The 25,664-nt window shown below is 41.4% G+C and overlaps 1 protein-coding gene across 7 annotated transcripts in view; it reads left to right on the forward strand.

Annotated features, from left to right (window-relative positions):
* Positions 1-25,664, forward strand: part of ZFYVE28 (zinc finger FYVE-type containing 28) — a 292,274-nt gene that overhangs the window by 155,863 nt on the left and 110,747 nt on the right. For all 7 annotated transcript variants that reach the window (XR_004645803.1, XR_004645804.1, XR_004645805.1 and 4 more), the window contains exon 2: positions 11,107-11,247. Coding sequence is in view for 3 of the 7 variants with exons in the window: in XM_034771176.1 (XP_034627067.1) it covers positions 11,107-11,247 (141 nt within the window). In the remaining 4 variants the exon portion in view is untranslated. The remainder of the gene's footprint in view (positions 1-11,106; positions 11,248-25,664) is intronic.

Genomic DNA, 25,664 nt, shown 5'->3' on the forward strand with positions numbered 1-25,664 from the left:
ACAGTGGACCTGACATCTGCAGAGTCCTAGTTTGGAGTATGAATGTAATCATCACTTTTCAAATTTGCTGAGATCAACAGCACCAGAAAGCCAGCAAAACAGCATTCTTTATTGTAAGCACTATTGTGTCCAAAATTGAAACTCTTCTCAAACTTTCCCTCTTTCTGAAATACAGAAAGGAAGAAGATTAGAACATTGACAAAGTTGCTTTTGCTTCCTAGATTTTAAAATGTCACATAAGTTAAAAGAAAAATATATTACTAACTTGTCTATGCCACTTGTGTTATAAGAAATCTTTATTGTTGTTTGGTTTATAATAGAATTATAAATAGAAAAGATCTTTTAGGTATTTTGACCTTTCCACCTACCAGTGCAGGATTGTTGCCTATTGATGTATTGAATTTGGTCTTTGAATTTTGCAATGCTGTTTTAAGGAACTTGCCAAGTATATGTATAAGGCAGAGGTAGCACATATTCACCTGAGTTTAAAAAACAGAAAAGTATGAGGAACGGGCCCAGTTGAACAAGTAATTTGTTCTCTTCTGGGGGAAAAAAAACAACTTTGAAGTCTTGGAACTATTCAATGTACAAGACAAGCTTCCCTAAGAATTTGTAACTGGCATAACAAGCTTCTAACAGATAAGCTTGTAGCACTGTAAGGACCTTCCTTTTCATAGGGGCAATTGGATAAATTGTTTTTGTTGAAAAGTATTTGGCTTTAGACATAGAGCTGCTTTTGTCACAGACCAGGCATGTCCTACATATCTTCATTTTCATTACCAGGTGTTAAAGTTAGATTTCATACCAGTTTTCATTTAAATACCTTATTAAAATTCATTTGAGGAGTACTAGTGCATAATGTCTAGTACAGCTATGTAGTTTATAAAAATGCTATATTGTAGCTGCCTTTTAAATCTGAACTGCATAGATTAATGTTTTTAAAACACTTAGAGCTCAGTTCTGCCTTTGACAGTGTGTACAAAAGCTGATTTTCCAAAATATTAGGCCATTTGTTCTGAATACTGGAGGGCAGGATAAAGTCCTTAAACTATAGCCTTTCCAAATTTTGATCTGCATTAATGTGCCTTCTTTTGTGAATTCCCCCTTCTGACTCCTGTATTGTATAGTAATTTTTTGTATTCATGCAACTTTGCTAGCAGCCACTATGTTTGTTTTAAGGAATGGGAAGTTTGAGGTGTTTTTTTTTGTTTGTTTGTTTTTTTTCTTTTTGCTGTTTGGGGCGGCAAAACCGCTAGAGCCGGCCCTGGTTCTACCACTTCTTCCACAGGAACTAGCAAAGGAAGACGCTCCTGGGCTGTGTCTACAAGTCCTTTTCTCTTAAAGAATTCTTCTTGGCTTCAAGTGGTACGTCTCCACCAGTGGAAGCAGTAGTAGGAGTGCTAGTATAGACAGATTTCCAGGTGGCAGCTGGCATTTTAAACACCATATCCAACCTTGCTCAGAAAAGATCTATGTGATATGACACTTAAAACACCCAGAGCCACCCACACTTTGTCTATGCTAGTGTTCCCACCATTACTAACACTGGTGGAGCAGAACCAATGGTAGCAACAGGTGGCGGGTCTAGGTAAAAAATGCATAGTGTAGATGTTTGTCAAAGTACCACTTTAAATGCATGTTTTATAGTGCATGGAGGCTTCCACCATTCCCTCTGGTGGTCAAAACAGGAATTCAGATCTACCATCAGCTGAACTCATAAAACAATACCTTTGGAACACATTGTAGAGAAAAACATTTAATTGGCTTATGTAGACTGCTGGATTTCTTAAATGTATAGCAAAGGGATAAATACTCAGGAAAATACAAATGAGCAACTGATGTCTTAAGCCTTTAAGTACTGGCTCAGTAGATCATTTCTGGTCAGATTTTAGGATTTTCTGTTGTTCTGCAGCCTTCAGCAAAACAGAAATGATTAATTTTGTCCTTCTCAGGATGACTGACAGGCAGCAGCTCCATATAATTCTATCAACACCCAGGATTCAGACCCCACTATGGATTCCTTGTTCTGGTCTTTTCTGTGGCTCATTCATGATATTTCCATTTTCCTTTGCTTTTATTCCAGTGAGAAGACAAAGAAAGAAAACAATTTAAAAATGACATTTTCTGCAGAAAAATCTGAGCATTGTTGATTTAACTGTCTCTTGCCAAGGCAGAACAGAGACTTTAGGGAAAGGTTATCAAGGGAAGCAGATCCTGGTTGGTACTGAAATTATTTACCTTTCACTGGAGGATGCTGCCAGTCACATTGATAATACATTCATGTCTACACTGGGTAAATGAAGATGTAGACATCAAAGTAAGATAAATTAAGTACTTTATGCATTGCAGAGAATGGTGGAAATGAGACTTCTAAAACTGAGGTGGCTGTGACAACCTGGATATAACACACTTAACTGCTAATTTATGTGCAGACTCCACTTAAAAATTTGGAAATATTTAAGAGATTATGTTTTTGATTATGAATTTGATTTGCAATGCCCTTAGATGATGCTTTTCTTTCTATTTTGAGTTTCTTCACAGTGAAGCACACTGTATGAGGTCCATCTAAATAGCTGCAATAAAATGTCTTCAGTGCCTTACTTAGCTAATTAGGCTTTTTATTTGTGGCTTGATTCTCATAAATAAACAGCTTTAGTTATAAAGAAGATTACATTCTCCTGTGGTGGTAGTGGGGGAGGAAGAATGCATATGAACTTTCTGTTCCAAAGCAAAGTAAAAATAAATGTTTACCTAGAATAGTTTTCTTAAGTTTTATATTAAGGATAATTTCATAATTTACCTGATACGATATGCTTTCACTCATCATTACATACCCAAAAACTTAAGCACCAGGAAGAACCTGCCTTTGTAATTCAGTGATCAAATCTCTCATTATTTAATAGATTTAAAGGCTTCCTGCAGTTTTGCTTTTTAGCCTCTTGCTTTACAAAGAGGAAAATCTCCAACAGGGAGAGTCCCTATTTCTGGAAGTGCTATTTTCAAAGAAGTCTTAAAACTGAATTTCAGAAATTCTGAGTGAATAAGCAGTAACTCTGATATCTGGCTAACTGTCACCCTGATTTTTAGTTCCCAGCTTCAGTGCTGTAGCTATTCGCTTCTGTCTTATGCTTAGAGGGACCATGCCATGAAAGCCAAAGCAGGTGACTAAATATTGTCCTTTCGAAGAAACACCTCAATATTTTACAAATAAAGGTCAATTGTTTACAAGATGCGACAATAGGATCTTTTTAGCTTATAGCATGTAACATCTGGTCTTACTGGTCTATAATGACAGTTTCAGAGTAGCAGCCGTGTTAGTCTGTATCCGCAAAAAGAACAGGAGTACTTGTGGCACCGTAGAGACTACTTGGGCTGTAGTCCACGAAAGCTTATGCTCTAATAAATTTGTTAGTCTCTAAGGTGCCACAAGTACTCCTGTTCTTTTTGTTGGTCTATAATGTGACTCCTAATGAGTTTCAACCATACAACTTTAAAATGAACAATTCTTCATCTCACAATTCCCCTTGAGAGAAAGCCACAAAGAAAAAGATCTTAAAATATAACCCAACTCAAAACTGTAACTCAGATAAAAAATGTATTGTAAGTTAAATCAAACTAATCAAATCCTAGTCAACGAACACTGACTGAACCTATTTGGTAAACACTAACTGTAGCCATGAGAAGACGAGAGTCTGTCTTCCATTGAACTGGTCAATGGCAACCAGTCTTTATCGTTGGCTTAGTGAGAATAAAAGATGAAGGTGATGTTTAATAAAAACATACAATGGATGGTCTTTTACAGAGTGAAAAGTAAAAGCTGTCAGGAGCGTGCAAATTAAATGTCTGATCTATTACAAAGCAGACATGCATGAGAAGAGCTGTAATATAGTTAATTTAAATACTGTAACAGCTAAAAGGCAAAATAATGTAATATATTCTCCAGGTAATAGCTTCCAATTTACTGCATATTTTGGGTGAAATATGTATGGCATAGGGCAAAGTATTTAAGTGTATGTAGCCAACTAGAGTGAGTTTGTTTGTATTAGTGACCTTTCATGTATCCAACCTGTGCAGTGAATAGGGATCCTGCAAGATAATGGTATGTGGTCATGTTAATAAATACTCTATCCTAAATATAAAATCACTCCTGATAAAATCTGCTGATGACACACGGGTTGGAAGAGTGGTAAATGATGATGAGGACAGGGCAATCAGAGCAATCTGGATTGCTTGGTGAACTGGGCCCATTAAAGCAACATATATGTTAATGAGCCAAATGCAAAGTTATGCACCTAGGAGCAAAGAATACAGACTATACCTACAGAAAGGGGACCTGTATCCAGGAAAGAATCTAGGGGTCATAATGGACACAAACACCTGAACATGAGCTTCCCTGTGTGATACTATAGCAAAAGGGCTATCCTGGGATGTATAAACAGGAGAGTAGTAAGTAGGAGTAGGGAGGTAGGTGCATTGGTGAGACTGGCAGTGGAGTATTATGCCTAGTTCTGATGTCAACATTTTAAAAACGATGTTGAAAACTGAAGTGAGTGCAGAAAAGAGCTACCATAATTATATGGGGGGAGAAAAAGGTTTGAGATATCAAAGTGCTTGGTTTCTTTGACTCCTCAGGTGAAGGATAACTTTGAGGTTCTTGCCCCCTCTTTTTATAGTTAAGTAAACCTTTGAAATGTATTATTTGAAAAGTAAGCTCAGACACAGTTTCTTTCTCCTGCTGGGGTGTAGACGCTAGGCTGTCTACTCCCCCACTTGTTAGCTGATATCTTTGTTTACCTTATATGTACATGTACCTTCATTGTCTGTCTGCCCGACGATCAGGCTGGTCAGACAAGCAAATACACATTCCTTTATCTATGGCAAGCAATGCATAAGACCAGTCTGCCCAAAACATTTTAAGAACCTAATTCTAGCGCATATTTGTAACACCCCGTACATATGCCATGCAGTGATTTTCAGGACCAGCTGTTTACCAGTTTGTATATACCTAACATGTCACATTTTAGATACTTATTGCCCCCAAGTCACTATTGTCATAATCTGTATGTCAGGCCTGACAAGAGTTGCTGACCTAGACTAGCAAACCACCTCTCCCCAACATTGATGCAGTAGGTTTAGCCACTGGCTACTCCAGACATCCATTTACAGTCCCCCTGAACTACAGACTTCCAATTATGCTCCTTTTTCCCAGAGGTAAACCGGGGTTCTGCTCCTCCCTTTGCAGTTTGTGCTCACCGAATGCTTTAGCTTCACACAGGCATCAGCTGCTTTTTGGAAAGAATTCAGAGGCTTATCCCAAATACCTTGTCCAATCTCTTCAGGACATATGCGCAGGAACTGTTCCTATGTGAAAAGGTCAAACAATTGGTCATAATTCTCTGCCCCTTCCCCTTGACCCATTTTCTCATCCAATCACACAATGTATACACACATTCCCTATGACTCATCTTGTCATTAATTCTGACATCTTTAAATTTCACTCTATACACTTGAGGAGTAATTTGAAAATTTTGGAGTACAACCTTTTTAAACTCATATTTCAAAGCCTGTTCAATTGGCATTTCATTAAATATATGTAATACTTTACCCAAGAGCTTAGTAAACAAAATTGGGATTTTCTTGTCCTCTGGAACTTTATGTACTTTGCAGAGTCCTTCAAAAGTGGTAAGGAATTAGTCTGTTTTTCTGTATGCAGAACACAGCTTATCCAAGCTTGCTGTTCCTTGGGGAGAGAGAGTAACCGTGGGCTGTGGAACCTGTCCATCCCTTTTCTCCATTCTTAGATTATATAGCTCCCCTACCCCTGCTAAGGTTTCCTTTTCTTTCAGCTCCATGGATTATTGGTGAGCAGCTGCTTCTGCTTCCAGGGCCCGCTTGTGTGCTGCTTTTGCCCGTTCGGTTCACTTCCCATTGTTGGTATTCACACGCTCTCGTTGGTTGGTTTCCCATTTCTGGTGTGCTCATTGTCCTTGCTCAGCCTCTCATTTTAGGCTTTTTGCTCCTTTTCTAAACTAGCCAGCTCTAACTTTGCTGATGTTTCACGGTCACTCATTTTAAATGTCCTCTGTTCTGTTTCCACACCTGAAATAAACAAACAGAAAATAATAAAACTGTAACCTTTCTGTGATTGTTCCCAGACTTTTCACTTGGGTGGGAATCACTTAAAACTATTTTACTAGTGCTTGAATTGTAAACCTCAGTCAAATAGCAAGCTGTGTGTCAATCCTGTTCAGCTATGCCAATGGGATGCTTTGGGGTTCACCTAGGCCAGTAAGGGGTTCAGTCACCACCTGCTTTTTAACTCTTGGTGCTAGGATGCTGTACTGCTGTTGCTCAGAGCCCTGACGCCAACCAGCATACAAACATGCTGGCCACACCCTGGCTTCCACTGCCCAGTTACTCTTTGCTGGGGAACCTCAACAACAGTTCCAGCCCGGAGTTCTTCCCCCCAAAAGTTTTTCTCTGCAGTACTTTGATTGAAGCGGAGGATTTGTCAGCCCCAGTTAAGTTAATAAACTGCTACGAACTTAGTCTCTCTGTAAAGGAGCAGAAAACTTGATAAGGTTTTGTGGGTGACACAGTAAGAGGGGCAGAGCTTTGCAGAGAGGCATTTTTGGGGAGAAGTTAGGACTGGGAGGGTTTGGGTGTCACCCTGCAAGGTGTAACCAGGCGTGTGGAAGGCTATTGTGCTGAGCATGCTGTTGCTGTCAGTGCTCTGAACCAAGGCGGCACAACACAGAGGCACCCATGGTACAGGGCAAGTGATGATAAAACCCCATCCTGGTCTGGGCTGAACCCCAGAGTGTCGCAGCACATGCATAAGGGAGCAGAGCAAAGGTTATACATGGAACCTTTAAACTGGTGCTTCCTGATGTGAATGCTTTCTGCCTCTGTTCTTTCCAAGATCTGATTGAATGAGTCATCCATACGAACCTTCCAAGATTATTCTATATGTAGAGTCAAAAATTCCTGTCCTTTGTGAAGGTGTTCAAACTTTAGAAAACAAACACATCAAACACATTGGGCAGGGACTAAACATGATGGAGAATTTTAGAAAGGTGAACATTTGGCAAACAATTTTAAAAAGTCCTATGGATTATTCCAGTTGTATAATACTTGCCCTTACCCACTCAACACAGATTTTTTTTAAGGATAATCTGGTTTGATTTTGGATAGCACGTTGACATATCACGGTAATGTAACTGTTGTATTTGAAAGAAATTTGATCTTGCCTCATGTATTTGAATATCCCAAACATTTCAAAATTACACATTTTGCTTCTTTTGGAATGGTTCTTAAAAAGACATGGTCAGATTTTTAATTTTTGGCTTTTACCCTCCTTTGGTCTGCATAATATTTTGTTAAAAGTTTGAAATAAGATTGCTTTTCATACCTTTTGTCCTTTTTCCCCTCCGGCAAACAAGTATCCATTACATACCCTACATATAAGCATATGCTTGGACCCCCACACTGCCCACATGTGCAGATGGTTGCAAACTGTTCAGTATTTGAGAAGGATGAATACCTAAGCTTCATGTTAAGTGAGTGCAGTTTTGACTTGAACAGTGCTCCTTGTGCAGGGATTTCTCCATGTTTATGAGCTTACAAGATCAGAGTCTTAGTAACTTCTTTCAGGATAGTATGGGGAATTGACTTACCACTTTTCTTCTTTACTGAGCTATGTAAGTATAATTTTCTTCTCAACTTCAGAATTGCAGTTTTATAAATAAATACATATTTAAGATTAAAAGGCTATTCCTCTCTCAACCTGATACTCTTCACACTCCTCTGTACAGGGCCATCCACATTGTTAGTGCTATATAAGTAACAAGGATGATGATATAAGTATCATAAGGCTATGAATTCTAAACATCTTTTTTAAAATTGAAAGAAATAACATCTTAAAGTTTGGAGCTGAAGAAATGTGTCACTCATTTAAGTCTTGTTAATCTTCTTGGTATGTATCAAGTTGTTCTAAGTCTCCTTTGATTCAAAATGTAGTCTGAAAGAATAAACTCCATTTTAATACTGTCCAAAATCAACATTTTACCAAAATCATTTAACAATGGGTCTCACATTAAATATTACCTCTTTGGCATGCAAATGCTTCTAAACCAGATTTCTCATTTGGCATCAAAAGGGTTGATTTAAACATTTGCAATACTATTTCATACCAATCCAGGAAAAAGTAATAAGTAAATTCAGACTGAATCATTTGAACCATATTTTGCATAGTTTGAAAAAGAAAATTAGCACTGAGACTTTGATACTATCTTTCTCTTTACTGCTGCTAATCAAGTGTAAATTGAATTCAGAAAGTTGTGGTTATTCACTTCACATGACCCCTGCTGGGAGATTTAGAGTTTCATGCAGCTTCATCTTGCTACAGACCACATATGATTGACATAATTAATCAAAGATTATACCACTAATCGGCAACAGAACACAACACAGCAGAGAGAACTCAATTAAAGCTTCTTATCCTCCAATTTGAAAGATCAGTCATGTGAGAGCTCAAAACTCAGCTTCCTATTTTTGCTTAAGACCATAATTATTTAACTTCTATATTTGCTTCTGCAGGGTAGTTTAGCTAAATTTATTTAAAATTCATGCCTTTCTTGCTGTATCGGGATTTAACACTTTGATTCCTGCATCTAATTATTTTCAAAGAAATATCAAAATCTGTTTAAAACTAATATTCAATAGGTTGAAATAATTTAGAAAGCAGTAAGCTATAGGACACAGGCGTGTCTCACTAAAACTTTGCCTCTGGGACTTAACTACCAGTCCTTATAGGACTGAAAAAGGAAAATTGTGGTGATCTTAGAAACTAAGGGTCAAATTCATCCTTACAAAGCAATCAGGCTTTGTGCTGGGAATGGTGTGGCATTTCAGCTTCTTTTCTACCCTGAGTTTGGGAGCAGCTGCCCATCCATGGAGTTTTGGGACCACGGAATCTGCCCTTCAGTACCTGGCATTTGTTACTAAAACTGCCAGCAAGAGGGTGAGCAATAATTCTTACAGAATGCACCCAGAATTTTACCAGAAAGACAGGTCCCTGGCCTGTGGAGTTTACAGTCTGAGTAGATGGGATATGGCAGAGAGAAGTAGTGGGTAGAGAGAGGAAAGTGTAACAAAAATAAGGATGAATTTGCTTTGGAGGTTCTGCTTGTCCTTTTTTGCAGGGAGGCAGTACTGTGGGGTGAACGAGAGAGAAGGGAACAGTAACAAAGAGATTGTGGGGATGGAAGAGAGGAACAGGGAGATAGATGGAAGATTGAAGGAATGGAAAGGGTGAGAGCATGAAGGAGAAAACAATGGAGAGGAGCTTGTTGTGGAGGTTGGCAATAGGAGTGGTTTGGTAGCTGGAGATAGGTGGAAGAAAGATTTGATCAGGCAGCCAGCTGGCAACAGTAGAGCATCCAGAGTTTTAGTGGCAAAAGTCTGATGGTTTGAGGAGCCTGGTGTGGGTTACAGGTCTGTGGGTGGTGGTGGAATGTGGACCTCAAGGTGCTGGAGTTCTGTTGTTGAGATCTGGGCTGCAGTTTGGAAACTTATTGAGCAAATATAGAGATTTTTAGCAAAACAAGTTGTAGCAGGCAGCAGCTTAATTAGACATATTTTCCCCTCTGACCGAACTCATTGTGCTTTAAGTTTAAATTCTATATCTCTTAATTATTTCCCTAAGCTTCATTCTCCTCCCTAATACAAGCATAGGGAAAACTACTGTAAAAGCCTGTAAATGTTTGACAGCTTATACTTGGTTACCGTACTTCAGACCTTCAGTAGTAGGTGACAACAAAGGGACTAAAAGGAGGAGAATAAATCCAGAAATGCTCTAAATTGGTAATGTTTCTAGGTATTTTTCTATTTATCTCACAGTAACTGTGTGACTTTCTGCTGAAAAGGGGAAAAAATATTTTCTCCAAATGTTTAAGGTACAGTATGTTCTTGTTCAGCTCCCTTACAAAAGGCTGCATTGACTTGTTACAAGCTTCACATTGTTTGAACTCTTACTTTAAAAGGCTTTTCAGCTCATAATGATACAAGAGACAGCTTTAAACTCATTAAGCTTATGCACAAATGAGTTGCTTAAGGACATGGGTCAGTGGGCCAGTTACCAGGATAGCTTTTTGTTATTGCCCCTTTAGATTAGTGATTGAGAAGCATTAAGACAAATAATATTGACTAAAGTGATTTTAGCATAGTTTACAGAGCTAAAGTCACTACATCTTAACTTGGTAGGCCATCGATGAGTGCAATAAACAACTACAGTAGTGTTACTTGTTTGTCTTATCAAATATAGTGGATGCATGCTGATCTTTGCTAAAGGATATTTATGTTAAATAATTCTTGTGGGTTATATAGCTGTAAACATTTTTGTATGTTGTGTTGTGAGGACTTCAGCATTTTGGTTTTTTTTACAGGATGTGCATTTTGCTAATATTAAAATTGGGAAATTAATAAGGTCTTTTAAAAAGGATAATAATAAAATGCTCATAGTGGTGTGTGCATGTGTGACCCCAGCACAGTTATAGCATAGGAAATGTGGGCTGTAGACTCATGGAAACATTGAAGAGGGGAAAGTCAGAAGAGTCAATTGCATAATTCTTTATTAGAAGGTTAGGATTTCCTCACTAACTTCTGTCCTTTTTGTCTTGGAAAACAATTTTGGCTTGTTTTGACTACAGCTGAAATGTGTCATATTTTGATTTGGTTTAACAAACAAAATTTGTGATTCAGCTGTTTACTATGCCAAAATAACTATGTGCCAGTATCACTGAGCGTGCCAATACTACTCTGGAGATATGCTTGTTGTAATAAGTCTTTGTCCTGCAATAATAGTTTTTTTTTTAATTATTTGTGCTGGAGGGTCAAAATTTAAAAACTACCCATAATTATATATCTAACAAGAACCCCCCCCCCCCCCCCCCATATCAGACTCTGACAGCTTTTGGTCAGGTTCTGGTCTAAAACAGTTCATAAACTAGTTTCCCTTTAAATGTAAATAATTAACCAAAGGGTCTTTCCTGTAAAGACAAATAAGGGATAGATAAGTGTAATATTGTATGTATCTCTTCATTGCAGAGGACTGACCCGCAGCTCCTTGCCCAGTTCTACTATGCAGATGAAGAACTAAATCAAGTAGCAGCTGAACTGGACTGTTTGGATGGAAGAAAAGACCCACAAAGATGTACATTGCTAGTCAACCAATTCCGCTCTTGTCAGGTAACCAGAATGGCACCTTCTCAGATATGTTTTATCTTGTTTTGTTTATACGGATTTCTTACCTAGTTTTATTGCCTAGTTTTCGGAATTATAACTAAATCCTTAAGAAACATGCCTTTGACAAATGGAATTCCTACTTAAACTAAAGTTGTTTCACATTTGCTCTCAAAGAATTGTGCATAAACAAAATCTACAAACAGCTGCTCATGAATTAAAGATTTGTAAATATCTATACAATAAAGTTTTTAGATACTTTTCGTATATGAAATATATTGCATACCATGGTCAGAGTTTACCAGTGGTTACCAAAATTTGGAATCTGAGATATTGCAGGATTTCAGACACTACCATATAGTAACTTATTTTCTAAATGTTGAAGTTTTTAATGGTATTCACTGTTTAAAATTACCTAAACTTCAAATTACATGACAGGAGTAGCTTCCCATCAGTCACTTATGTAGATGGGGGGGAATGATTGGCTTTTCAATTAGATCTTAAGTTTTGGAGAAAATATGATCTGTTTAATGCAAAGAGCCTTGAAGATAAGAAGGGACAACTAAGATTTCCTTACTTCTACTGCACAAAGCAAGGCATTTCAGCTGTAAGCACTATTCAGAACCAGAGTCTTTCTATGGGTTTACTAACATATCTGCTTTGTATATAACATCTGTTTTTATTTAAAAAGTGAATCCCGATATTATCTACTGAAACTATGGTCTTTTTTTTGTAAGTGAGATCCTGTGGCAAAAAGGTGAGAGACCGCAAAGATCAATTAGATTAGGGGTCTCAAACTCCCGGCCTGTGGGTCATCTGCAGCCCGTGAACCACCCAATGTGGCCTGGGGCTCCAGCAGTTTTGGGGCTGAGTCTCTCCCTTGGCCCCACCTGCTGCTCCTGGGCGCTCCCCCTCCAGGGGCCCCGGCAGTGCAGCGAAGCTGAGCGGTGTCTGCCTGCTCACTCCAATGGCTGCCGGCCCATCCCTGCAGCCCTGGGGCAGGGCGGGGCTGTGCCTTCATTCGCTGCCCTCGCCCCAAGCACCCCTGCAGCCAATGGGATGCTGCGGGGGCAGTTCCTGGGGGCAGCAGCGCATGGAGGTCTCCCGGCCCACCCCGCCTTGGAGCCCCAGGTAAGCACCGACCCCCCGACCTCCTCCCAGAGCCTGTATCCCAATCCCCTCCCCACATACCCCCTTGCACCCCAAACTCTCTCCCAGAGCCTGCAACCCCTTCCCCCATACACCCTCCTGCCCCCAAACTGCCTCCCAGAGGCTGTACCCCTCCTCCTCCTCCTGCTCTCCTACCCCTTGCCCCAGCCCAGAGCCTGCACCCAGCACCCAAACTCCCTGCCAGAGTCTGCACCCCAATCCCCTATCCCAGACCACCTCCCCAACCCAAACTCCCTCCCAGAGCCTTAGGCAGGTGGGGGGTGGAGTTTTTGGGAGGGTGAAGTTTTGGGGGGCAGGTTCTGGACGGCATGAGTGATATTATTGGCCCACTGGGAGGATTTGAGGACTGGCACTGGCCCTAAGGTAAATTGAGTTTGAGACCCCTGAATTAGATCATTGTAGTAGGGTCTTGGGTGGGGTGGGTGGCCTAGTTGTTAGCATCCGCTAAGCTGGGGGAGGATGGTGGAAGGGGAGCCCGGGCCTGTCCACTCCAATAAGTTCCGACCCAGGGCCCTAGCAGAGTCAGCAGCATTGAACCCTGGGATGGTTGTGAATCCTCTGTTACACCCTCACTGGGTTGCTTCATGCCATTACTCTCTCCACCTCTGGTCTCAGATAAGAAGAAAGAAAAAAAATTAAAAGGAAACCAAATCATCAGTCCCAAACCAACCCAGTCCCAGAGTTCTCCATGCTCAGTGGCAAGAACTTCCTTTTCTAAGCATACCCTTTTTGGCAAGGTCAAGTGAGGTGAATGAAAGTCCTCAGTGGAATGTGAGAACAAATCGAATGGATAGGAATAAAACTTCATTTACACCTCTGCCAAATTAAAAAGAAGAGGAATGCTAAAGAGAATGTATTGACTAGCTTTTTTGCTGGAATTGCTTACTGTTCCTACGATCAATAAGACCACTAAGACTTGCAAAAAGAGTTGCTAACTTGGTGAAAAATACCATCCATTAATCAGGTTAAAATGACATTGAAGAGCAATGTACTATCAGGATACCAAGCACCCATATTAAGTGAGCTGAATCTAGGGACACAGGGGAAAAAAGAGTAATGTACTGTGTGCTCTCCTTTCTGGCATCTCTTTAAAAGAAGGCCTGCAAAAGTTTTTGAGAGAATGTTTCCATAGAAGCAGCTCATGTTCAAATTACCATAATTACCTCAGGAGAGATTTCACCAAAGTTTTATATTTATCACCTTAGTTTGCTTTTGCAGTTTCTCAAAGTTTGCTATTATGCTATCACCAGTGAACAGTGGTGGATTGTGGTGTATGGCTGCAGGGAAACAGCAAGTCTAGTATAAGGCAATATTGCAGGGTGGCTGTAGACTTCACTATTCTTATTTTTAAAAGAAACCTTTAAATGTGCACAACATTGAAAAAGGACAACTAACTTTAAGGCAGGCTCAATTCCTGAAGAGTGGAAGTATGTCACCAAATCAGTGCATTACCACAGTAGAGCAGTAAGTCAAAAGAGCGATTCTTAGGACCCGATCAACACAAAAAAGTTGCCATCCCTACTAATTAGATGCATGTAGTCAAGGATGCCACATTTTGTCTTAACTTATCTTTACAGTTGTTACATTTAACAGAAGTGACAGTCACCTAGTCATACAGGAAATGTCATACTGGGGTAGAACCCTGGTCAGTTCCGTTGACTGTATCCTCTAATGACATCCCATGCTGTGACACTAATACTTTCCTGGTGACTTTTATGCTTAGGTTCAGTTGTCAAACAAAATTGCTGCTACCAGAGCAGTCGATCATAAGAGCAGAAAGACTTGAAAATGCTTACACTTTCTATGTATGGCTTGATGCAAGATGCCAGAATGTTTGCAGAAATTGCCACTTTAATGATGTGCTACAGGAAAGATCACACCGTAGTTCATGGCATATGAAATAATTATATTTCTTAATTAGGACTATTTTAAACTTATTTTTATAGCCTCCAAAGTGTTCTAGGTGTTTTACAAAAACAGGTCTCTTCTTGAAGAGCCTTCTGTCTAAAAAGTTGCCAGAGGAAGAGTTATGCTTCTTTTTAATAGTTTATAAGAAATTAGAGGACTGTTGCTTGAGGAACTGTGGAAAGATTTTTTTTTTTTTTGAGCAGGTACTTGGGAATAAGGATGGGAGGACTTTCCAGCATCTGAGAAGACATGAAGGTGCTTGTGAAAGAAAGGGGAACCAAGGTCCAATTTTTGTATCAAAAATATTTTACTGCAAATATATATGTATGAAAATATCTCAGCATAAACTCAGCATTTATAGCAAGGAAGTGTGTGATTTTTATTAATGATACTGAACATTTTAAAAACATTCTATTTTAATTTCCTCAGGAGATACTTTTCAACAGGACCTTGGAAACAGCAGAGCTTAGTTTACCAGATTGCCAGGCTTTGTATGATGCACTTTTCTGTTAATGTCGAGTACCTGAATTTCCATCATTTCTGCTTTCCGTAGCCCACTACCGGGTTATCCTCATAATCTCATTTAGAAAAGTTGACTAAGACATGATTTCAGTATGAGCTTGATTTGCCTTTTTGTACTTTGTTTCTAGCACTGGTATCCTTTGTCTTTTTAGCTAGTTTCAGAATTAATTAATGAGATTGATCTCTCCTCCTTGTTCTTGAGCTGTTTGTCTTTAACAAATTAGATTGACAGTGCCTGCGTAATTAGCAAGTGTCATTCTTAAACTTAATACCATCTTTTCTTAAATAGAAAGAAAATATCATTTCTGACTGATGGCAGATTCATAATAGACCAACAGATTTTACTAACCTTTATTCTTTTGAGGAAAAGACTGTATTTTATTTTAGAAGATCCTTCAGAGGTTTAAACTTAATAAAGATCTTTGTCTAGACTTCTCAGTTTTGGATCTAAGGGTTTTAAAAGAGCTCCTAGTTATTGGAAGTGTGGTGATATTTATTTATACGGCTACAACAACTTTAGTGTGCATAATGCTTTATAGACAAACAATACAGGTCCTGTCCTGAGGAACTAAACATTTTAGATTAGACGTGTGTTTTATATAACAAATATCTTCCATCTTCCCCACCCAAAGGAGGATTTCTAGTCTTGGATGAGGCATACTGATGGAACGAAGGAGTTATAATGGCACACTCATGATGTTAGATTTTCATGTGGCTCAATAGAAAATTTCAGGGCTGTCAACATAGTTTTAAAAAAACCCAAATAAAATCATAAACAAAATGTTTAATTTTTTTAAAAAAGCTCTATTTTATTGAAAAGCTATTTGAGTAATGATCAAATGTTTTTAAAGTAAAATTAAGTTTTTAAAACTTCTAAAACTGCTATATCTTGGATTCCAAACACTGAAAGTTGCTTAGATACCATGGTGCTGAGATAGAGTAAGGTAACAATTTTTAAAGCTTCAATTTTCATTTACTTATTAATGCAGCATAACAATTTGCTTCAATTATAGTGACTTACTGTAAAAATGACATTCTTGTTTTTGCTTTGGTATTTGCATATCAATGGTATTACATTATTATAGCGCACACACCTGTTAATATCATATCTTGCATTTTCTGTTTATAATCTATATCTAACAAAGCCATAACACATCTTTGTGCTACTCTATTTTATACTTCACGATAAGCCCTAAACTGTTTTATGTCGATAGATGTGATTGGGAGTCGTCATATACACTCCCTTAGATTATGAGGTACACAGGCCAAGATGGTGGTAGTAGTAGTAGCTCTTATGTAGCACTTTTCATGAGTAGAGCTCAGAACACTTTACAAAGGAGGTCAAGATCATTATCCCCATTTTACAGATGGGGAAACTGAGGCACAGAGAGGCGAAGTGACTTGTCAAAAGTCACCAGCAGGCCAGTAGCAGAACCAGTCTTTGAACTCAAGTCATCTGAGTTCCAGTCTAGTGGTAATACATTAATTTATAAAACTAGAACGGTGGCAATGCCTGTTAAATATATTCTGTTAGCTAAACAAGATACATTTAACTGAAACTTGCAAATTTTGAATGCAAAATCTTAATATATATAACATTTAGCCCACTTTAGACATTTTTTTCTGCAATACCTCATGGAGTAATTTGTAAAAAGCAACAGAGGGTCTTGTGGCACATTTAAGACTAACAGATGTATTGGAGCATAAGCTTTCGTGGGTGAATGCCCACTTCTTCAGACGCAAGACAGTAATTGTATTTCTCAAGTAATTTGTGAGTAATTTGTATTTCTCAAGTAGATATACAATTTTATAAATTTTTATCTCACTCAGAAACTTCTAGACATGATGGAACCTATTTTGGGCTGGAGTTTCATATTTTACAGCAGTGTGACCTTGCCTACAGAATACACATTTTTGACTAATCATCTGCATTAATGATTTTCCCCTACATGGACTGACTTTGGCCCCAATTAGTTTAAGTTCTGTACACTATATTCTTACTTGAGTTAATAAGTTTTAAAAATTATAATTCCTGAGCCACTTTATTGGAATTGATGATGTCTTAGCAAAGAAGTTCAGTGATGATACTTGACCAGGCCAAGTTTAAAAGCAACTTTTTTCTTGTTAATGGAGATGCAGTTTCAGTCTTCTAATACTGTGTAGAAATGCTGTATGTTAAGAGGTTTCTGGATGGTAGCACTTGCTTCTTGTTTTAATATGATGAGAATAATTTATCTGCGTGATATAGCGAGTTCTCAGAACAATGTATGAGTCAGTTCCAAGCATGGTTTAATGAAAATTATTCCCAGCACTTCAGGTCACAAGTTTCTCAGCAATGTGGTAGTTTGACCCACTAAAGCAGGGGTGGGCAAACTATGTCCCGTGGGCCACATCCGGCCCACCAGCCATTTTAATCCGGTCCTCGATTGCCCCAACCCCTTGCCCCAACCCCTTGCCCCAGCCCTGATCCCCCTCCCGGCCTCCGAACCCTTCGGTCCCAGCCCGGAGCACCCTCCTACACCCCAAACCCCTCATCTCCAGCCCCACCACAGAGCCTGCACCCCTAGCTTGAGCCCTCAGCCCCACCCTCCCAATGTCCTGCCCCAGCCCGGAGCTCCCTCCCCCCTGAACTCCTCATTTCTGGCCCCACCCTGGAGCCTGCACTCCCAGCCAGAGCCCTCACCCCCCTCCCGTACCCCAACCCCAATTTCGTGAGCTTTCATGGCCTCCCGTATAATTTCCATACCCACATGTGGCCCTCGGACCAAAAAGTTTACCCACCCCTGCACAAAAGTAAATTAGGAAGGGATCTGTTCTCATCAAGGTGTAACTTCACTGTCCTTTATTACACAATTGTAGTCAGTCCTTGTATGGCATATTGGGGACCCATATAAAGTATAGCGTGACACTGGACACTATGAAGTGATGTGATGTGATTTTAGTAAGCAATCATTTATTTATTATCTACCAACAATAAACACTGTGCAATATAAGACAAAAAATGAGACAACTCATGCCTTGAAGAGCTTACAGAGTAAAACACAGAAACATTTACTGTCAATGGATTTTGGCTCCTAAGTGCCCAAATCCTTTTGAAAATGAGATTTAGGCTTCTGAATCAGTTAGACATTGCAACACTGAGTGCAGCAACACTGAAATACCTTTAAAAATCTGGGCTTTAGCTACCAGAGTTGTGATTTTGAGAAAAATACCAAATATCATGAGTTGAGTACCCTGTGACTCTCTGCAGGGCCCATTGGGGGGGTGAGAGGGAGAATATGCACCTGCATCCTGCCCAACTTCTGTCTGTCTGCCAAATACACTCTCCTAGAACATAACAGTCATACTGGGTCAGACCAAAGGTCCAACTATCCCAGTATCCTGTCTTCCAACAGTGGTCAATGCCAGATGCCCCAGTGGGAATGAACACAACAGGTAATCATCAAGTGATCCGTCCCATGTAGCCCATTCCCAGCTTCTGGCAAACAGAGGCTAGGGAATCCCACTCAAAGGGTTTTCCATATTTCTTCACCCTATGTCCTCAAGATGTATTTAGGATTTAGGAAACATCTATCCCCAGGTTAGGGATCCTACTCCTACTTGGGATCTCAGCCTGGTAGTTAGGTACCGCCATGGGACCTCTCTTTGAACCTTTGGCAACCTGCTTCTTGCGTCACTTATCTATGAAGACTGCTTTTCTAGTAGCTATCACGTCAGATCACAGGTTTGGGGAGATGAGGGCCTTGATGGTAGACCCACCATTTACGGTATTTTTCAAGGCAAGCTCACTTTATGGCCACACCCTATATTTGTATCTAAAGTGCTGTCAGATTTGTATTTTAAGCAGACCATTCATTTACCAGTATTTTTCCCCAAATCCTATAAATCTCAGCACGAGACCTCAATTCATACCTTAGATGTAAGACAGGCATTGGACTTTTATCTAGATAGGACCAAGCAATTTTGGAAGTCACCTAGATTGTTTGTCCCCATTGAATAAATGTCCAAGGGTCCGTAATCTCTACAGAGAGAGAGATATTTTTGAGGTGTATCATTGCTTGATACATTGTAGCTGGTGCTCTGCCTCCCGAAGATAAATAGCACTCTCAGCCAGATCACAGGGAACTTCCACAGCTTTACTCAAGAACATTCCAGTGTCTGAGACCTGCAGAGTTGCTTCATGGGTCTCAGTGCATGCTTTTTCTAAACACTATGCCTTGGTCCATTTATCACATTGGATACAGCACTTGGTTCTGCTGTACTGTCTTCAGTCTTGGACTCAATTCCAAAGCTCCCTCCTGCCGGTGGAGATATTGTTCGGGAATCACCTGAAATGGAACGTCCATAGGGACACTTCTTGAAGAAGAGGTTACTCACCTTGAGCAGAAACTGTGGTTCTTCGAGATATGTGTTTCTATGGGTGCTCCACTACCTACCCTTCTTCCACACTGCTTTGGACTGTTTGTTGGATGTTTGGATAGAGAAGTAAATGAGAGCAGTTTGCCTGCACTATTCTGTATCCCCTCGGTGTGTGGCACGAGGTTGTATAACGCACGTGTATGGGCCAAATGGACACTGCTAGCATAGGCACTGACTCCGTGGGTGCTCCGGGGCTGGAGCACCCACAGGGAAAAATTGGTGGGTGCTCTGCACCCACCAGCAGCTCCCTACCCTCCCCCAGCTCCCCGCCCTGCCCCAACTCACCTCGGCCTCCTCCCCTGAGTGCGCCGCCGCATCCTGCTTCTCCCCCCTTCCTCCCTCCCAGCTGTTTCGCGTGGCAAGCGCTGGGAGGGAGGGGGGAGGAGGAGGAATGTGGCTCACTTGGGGAAGAGTTGGGGCCGGGGCAGGGATTTGGGGAAGGTCTAATAGAGGCAGGGTGGGGGCGGAGGCAGAGGGGGTGCGAGCACCAACTGGCACCAATGAAAGTTGGCACCTGTGATTGCTAGTGGAAAATCTCCAGTCAAGGGCTCAAGAGGCACACGTGTACTGGAAGTGGAGCACCCATAGGGGGCACATCTCTAAAAAATAAAGTTATTGCACAAGGTAAATAACTTTTTCTTATATTTTGGGTAATGTGCGTCGGATTATTGCCTGGATTTGTGGAGCATGAGCAAATGAGATAAAGGCAGACCAATTTAAAAAAGAAATTCACTAGAACAGTCATCTCTGAGCTGCTCTTCCTAATGTATTAAAGACCCTGTCCAAAGGTGTCACCTCCTGTCTTTCAAGTTTATATGGGAACATACACAAAATAAGAGCACTTTGATTAAAATATTAACATTTACACTGAATTTAATCTGTATTTCATTCATGTGTATTGGACAGTGTTAAAAAAAAAAAAAGTAATTACTGAGCGTCCTTTTGAGATACATGTGCACATGAAGACCTGTGAAAACACGAATAGTACAATGATATTGTCAGAATGGATCGGCAGTGAATTATGGGGGAAATGCTGAATGTACTCATTACTTACCATTTTTGATAAAGGTGCTCTGGGAGCAAGTATTGTAGTCATTGTGAACATCAAGGCAATTTAAAGGAGCTGTGATATTTCCATGTTTGATTGCATCTGTCCACTGAAGATCATTTGCACACAGAATTATGCACACAGACATCTCTTAACACAAGACAAATTAGTCTAACACTATAAGAAGGTCCCAGCTGGCATCTGAAACATAACTATTGGTTAAAAGTTGACTAGATTATATTCTATATTTCATTTTCATTAGACTGTATAAAGGTTAGACATTGTGAATTTTGAACCAAGAGTATTTTTAGCTAATGTAAATGGCTTAATCTTCCTAGGCTGCTTACTTAGTAACCCTTTAGAAATTATACTAGTTAGGTCAGCAGAGGTCAGTGAAGGAGATAGTAGGACGTATAATAGATGTCAAGAGTAATTACTGAGAACTGACATAGAAATTGGCTTAAAATAACATAAATTTTTGCCTTCGTGATCCTAGATGTTGGGAACTGACGGGAGTAGCAGACATATAGATACACGTTTTCCAGGGAACGAGAGGAAATAGTGATGAAAAGCAAGATTCCTTCAGCCCATTCAATCACGTTAGAAAATATGAAGGTTGGTTATAACTGTGGCAGGATCCATTCCCATATTCCGAATTCTGCTATCCTTTAGCAGGTAGACTTGAAAACTAATGGCAAACAATAGATGGAACTGATGGGCTGAAGAGATGCTCTCATAAAACCTATATATAAGAAGTGACTTGATGAAACTATGACAGGGAGAGTTGGAAAAATTACTGAAATGGACGTGGGAGGAACACTGTAAGCCTTTTAAAAATAAAATGATCTGCTAAATATTTATAGGGAGAATGCATAAAAAGAGGAGGAAGCACTGAGGATTGTTCTAATCCAGAAAAGAATAAGGTAATCAGACTGAAGAGAAAAGCACCATTATTTCGAAAGGCTAAGATGTGATGCCAAGACTAGAGCAAGGAGTAGCCTTGAATTATGGAATATGTGTAGTGGAGGATGGAATATCCTTTTGTGCTGTGAGGACCTACCTTTGACAGTGGACAGGAGGACATTTCCTTAATGAGTAATGTATTTTGCTCTCTCAAAATATTTTGTGTTAAAGTAGATTATAAATCCAGTTCTATTGTAATTACTCTAGTGATGATTGCTTATATAACTATCACACAGGAAAACCCCAAAAGTGTGTGACTCTAATGTAAACGAACAGTGCTTGTGAGTTGTTGCTTTGATATTTTTTAATTACATATAAAACCAATAGTAAAGGGGTATAAAATTCCTTTTAAAAATAAAATACACAAACTTTTTCATGTAAATCTGGTAGCAGATTGAAGCACTATGGATTTCAGCAGCCAAATGAAAATCAGCAACTGAAATCTAAATGTGAAAATTCTCATACTGTATAGTCTGACTGCAGGCTTACCATTAGCTGGGTCCCTTTATCATGGACTGAATGACTAAAATTAGGTTAGGTTATAGAATTTAATTTTAATTTTTTACCCCATTTCCCACAACCATATCTGTTCCCATGAAAATAAGAGCTAGAAACAAGTATTGTCAGAGCATTTGTCAGCCAATTTAAAATTGCTATTGTTAAAACTGTTTCAGCAGTTTCATATAATCCATGAAAAAAATCACAATCATGGGGCTGGGGATTGGATTGACATTTTAAACAAAACTGGCTTATGCATACATAACTTACCAATTATCTATGGAGCTCTTCTCTATTTTTCTGAGATATGATTAACGTGACACTTATTAGTTCACAGTGAACAATGTAGAACTAGTTAATATGAAATATTCCTTTTACTTATTATCTAAGAGCAGAGCCTTTAGCACATCTGGACATTATGTCCCTCTGAATCAAAAGGAATTAATTAGCCATTCTATTCACTGGAACATCCTTTTTGATTCTACAAAGGAAGTAAATGTGCCATCCCTTAAAGTCTGAGAAACAAAATGAAAACTGGGGGGAGAGATGTGTGGAAAAGTAATATAAACATGGAAGCTCTACCCCTTGTTCACCAGGTTTTCAATTTTTTTCTCCTTGGTGCTTCAAATCAAGTAGGTCATTTAGAGAAACTTCATTGACTAAGGCGGTGGGTGGACTAGATTGAAAATGTTGTGCGGTACAAATCAAGGAGTTAATATCTAGCAAAAAAAAAAAAAAGCCTTAGGGAGGAATTTTGGCTCAAATCCCAGTTGTGTTGAGTACATCGGGTGCTTATGCTCTGCAACTGAGTGAGAGGGAAAGTAAAGGAGGTTCTTCGAGTGCTTGTTCATGTCAGTTCCAAACAGGTGTGCGTGTGCTGTGTGCACGACAGGCAGAAGATTTTTGCCTTAACAGTATCCGTAGTGTCGGCCTGGGTGCCCCCTGGAGTCGCACCTTCATGACGCCCCATATAGGGCCCTGCTGACCTGACCCCACTCAATTCCTTCTTACCATCTGTGACGGCTAGCTGGAACTCCCTACCGCTCTTGCCTCAACAAGTGTGTGCTTTGCAGTATCTCTGTCCTCGTATACATAGTTGGCTTAGTAGTTATAGGTAGTGTAGTTTTTCTTATAATTTCCTTTGTGTGTGTGTGTGGGGGGGGGGTCTTCACATCGACGTTTTCCCCCGGCACTGGGATATGCCTCGGTGTCCAGGCTTTAAACCGTGCTCGGACTGTGGCACGTTTATGTCAAGGAGTGACCCACATTCGTCGTGCCTTAAGTGTCTGGGCGAGGGGATCTCAGAGACCGCTGTAAGATCTGTAAGGGTTTTCGCCCCAGGACCCTTAAGGACAGAGAGCAGCACGTCCGAATCCTACTTATGGAGGCGGCTCTTCGAACCCAATCCGAGCACGCCACGCCTCACCCGGCCTCGTACACCGCATCCTCCATGCGCAGCGCCCCGGCGCTGAGGAAGGACTCAGTTAGAGATCTTTGCCACCACCACAGCTCCATCCATGGGCAGGCATCGGCGAGGCACTGCTCTCACTCCCGCGCCGCTCACTGGGCCGCCACCATGAGGACATACAACTCCCCTCCACGCTGGAGGTGTTCGAGGCGGCAGCAGACTATTGGCACTCATGGTGCTGCCCTCATCTCCTAGGAGGGACAGGTCGCCGGCACCAATCCCAAGCCCAGTACATTCTGCGGGGGAGCTGCTCAGTCCCCAAGCAGGCACTGATCCCCAGCACCAAGATGCTCCGCTCCTCCCTGATCATCACAATCAGAGACCTTGGAGGCAGGGTCCTCTCGCTCTAGCAGGAGCAGATGATCTCGCTCCCGCCACGATCATCATCCCTACCCGGCACTCTGGCAGGGCCAGTGGCAGGGGCCCAGTGGCCCTTCTGGACATCCTGGGCCTATCATCAAAGCCAGGGTTCCAGATGGGCATCGGTGGCCTCAGTGTCAGGCACTCCGACAACAGCGCCAGCTGCCGCACTGTTCTTGGCACTGATCACGACGTTGACCACAGCAACCCCAGTCGTGGCGTCAATCCTGGTATCAGCTGCAACCCCGATACCGGCACCGAGCTTGGCACCAACCCCAACACCGATCCCGGCACTGGCGGTGCCGCCGGCCACGGCACCAACTGCACAACCATTGCTCCTTGCCCCACGGGACCCCATGGGGGGGACAAGGGCAGTGATCAGACCCCAGTACTGGCTGCCTTCTCATCCTCTTCGTTGCCGGTTGAGGTGGTGGCAGGTACATCAACTGCTCCGGCCTTAGAGGACACTAGGGTCCTTCAGCAGCTGCTGAGACAGGTGGCCCAGAACCTAAATATCAAAATAGTGGAGGTGGTCGAGGAAGCCAAACCAGGGGTACGTCCAGACTACCCGCCATATTGGCGGGTAGCAATTGATTTATCGGGGATCGATATATCGCGTCTCGTTAAGACGCGATATATTGATCCCCGAACGTGCTCCCCGTCAACTCCGGAACTCCACCGGAGCGAGTGGCGGTAGCAGAGTCGACGGGGGAGCCGCAGCCGTTGATCCCGCGCAGTGAGGACCCAAGGTAAATCGATCTAAGATACTTCGACTTCAGCTACGAAGCTATTCACGTAGCTGAAGTTACGTATCTTAGATCGATCCCCCCCAGTGTAGACCAGCCCCAATGGTCGATATTCTCTCCCCTCCCAGGCCATCCTGCATCACATGCCATTGATCAAAATGATTAGCGATGCCACCAAGACACTGTGGCAGACCCCATCCTCGCTGCCACCTATGGCCAAGAGTCTGGAGCACATGATTTATGAGGAGAGGCTAAGGGAACTGGGATTGTTTAGTCTCCAGAAGAGAAGAATGAGGGGGGGGATTTGATAGCAGCCTTCAACTACCTGAAGGGGGGTTCCAAAGAGTTTGGAGCTCGGCTGTTCTCAATGGTGGAAGATGACAGAACAAGGAGCAATGGTCTCAAGTTGCAGTGGGGGAGGTCCAGGTTGGATATTAGGAAACATTATTTCACTAGGAGGGTGGTGAAACACTGGAATGCGTTACCTAGGGAGGTGGTAGAGTCTCCTTCCTTGGAGGTTTTTAAGGCCTGGCTTGACAAAGCCCTGGTTGGGATGATTTAGTTGGGAATTGGTCCTGCTTTGAGCAGGGGGTTGGACTAGATGACCTCTTGAGGTCCCTTCCAACCCTGATATTCTATGATTCTATGATATGAACGGAGGTACTTTGTTTCCTCGAGGGGGTATGAACATTTGTACACCCACCCCCAGCCAGACTCCAGGGTAGTGGACGTGGCTAGCCAGCATGAGCTGTTGTTCTTCGAGATGTGTTGTTCATGTCCATTCCAATACCCTACCCCTCTGTCGGAGTAGCCGGCAAAAAGGAACTGAGTGGGAGTTGGGTCGGCAGAGCCGTATATTGGGTGCCATGAAGGCGCGACTGCAGGGGGCCCCCAGGCTGACCCTATGGATACTGCTAAAGGGGGAAATCTTCTGGCATGCATGTGGCGCGCGCACACCTGATTGAAATGGACATGAACAACACATCTCGAAGAACAACAGTTACGAGAAGGTAAGTAACTGTTTTCTCTAAGTCACTGTTGCAATCCATCTGGTCCTGGGTGGGTCTCCAGCACAAGTAGATTAGACACAAGGCTGCTCTTATACCTGCCAGAATAGATCCTTTCACCTGCTGGAATCAAGTGAAGTGCACTGTGCCGCACTCCCCCACATGGCCCCTACGCTAAGGGTGAAGGGAGCATGTGGTGTGAAGCTCCCTTTTCTAGCTCACCCCCATCCCAGAATTCCTTTACTCCTGGAGAATCTTCAGTGCTCTTTTTAGAGCAGCTTTAAGATCCCTTTTCCCCACTCCGACAGCACAGA

This window comes from Trachemys scripta, chromosome 5 (assembly GCF_013100865.1).
Source record: "Trachemys scripta elegans isolate TJP31775 chromosome 5, CAS_Tse_1.0, whole genome shotgun sequence".
Lineage (NCBI taxonomy): Eukaryota > Metazoa > Chordata > Testudines > Emydidae > Trachemys > Trachemys scripta.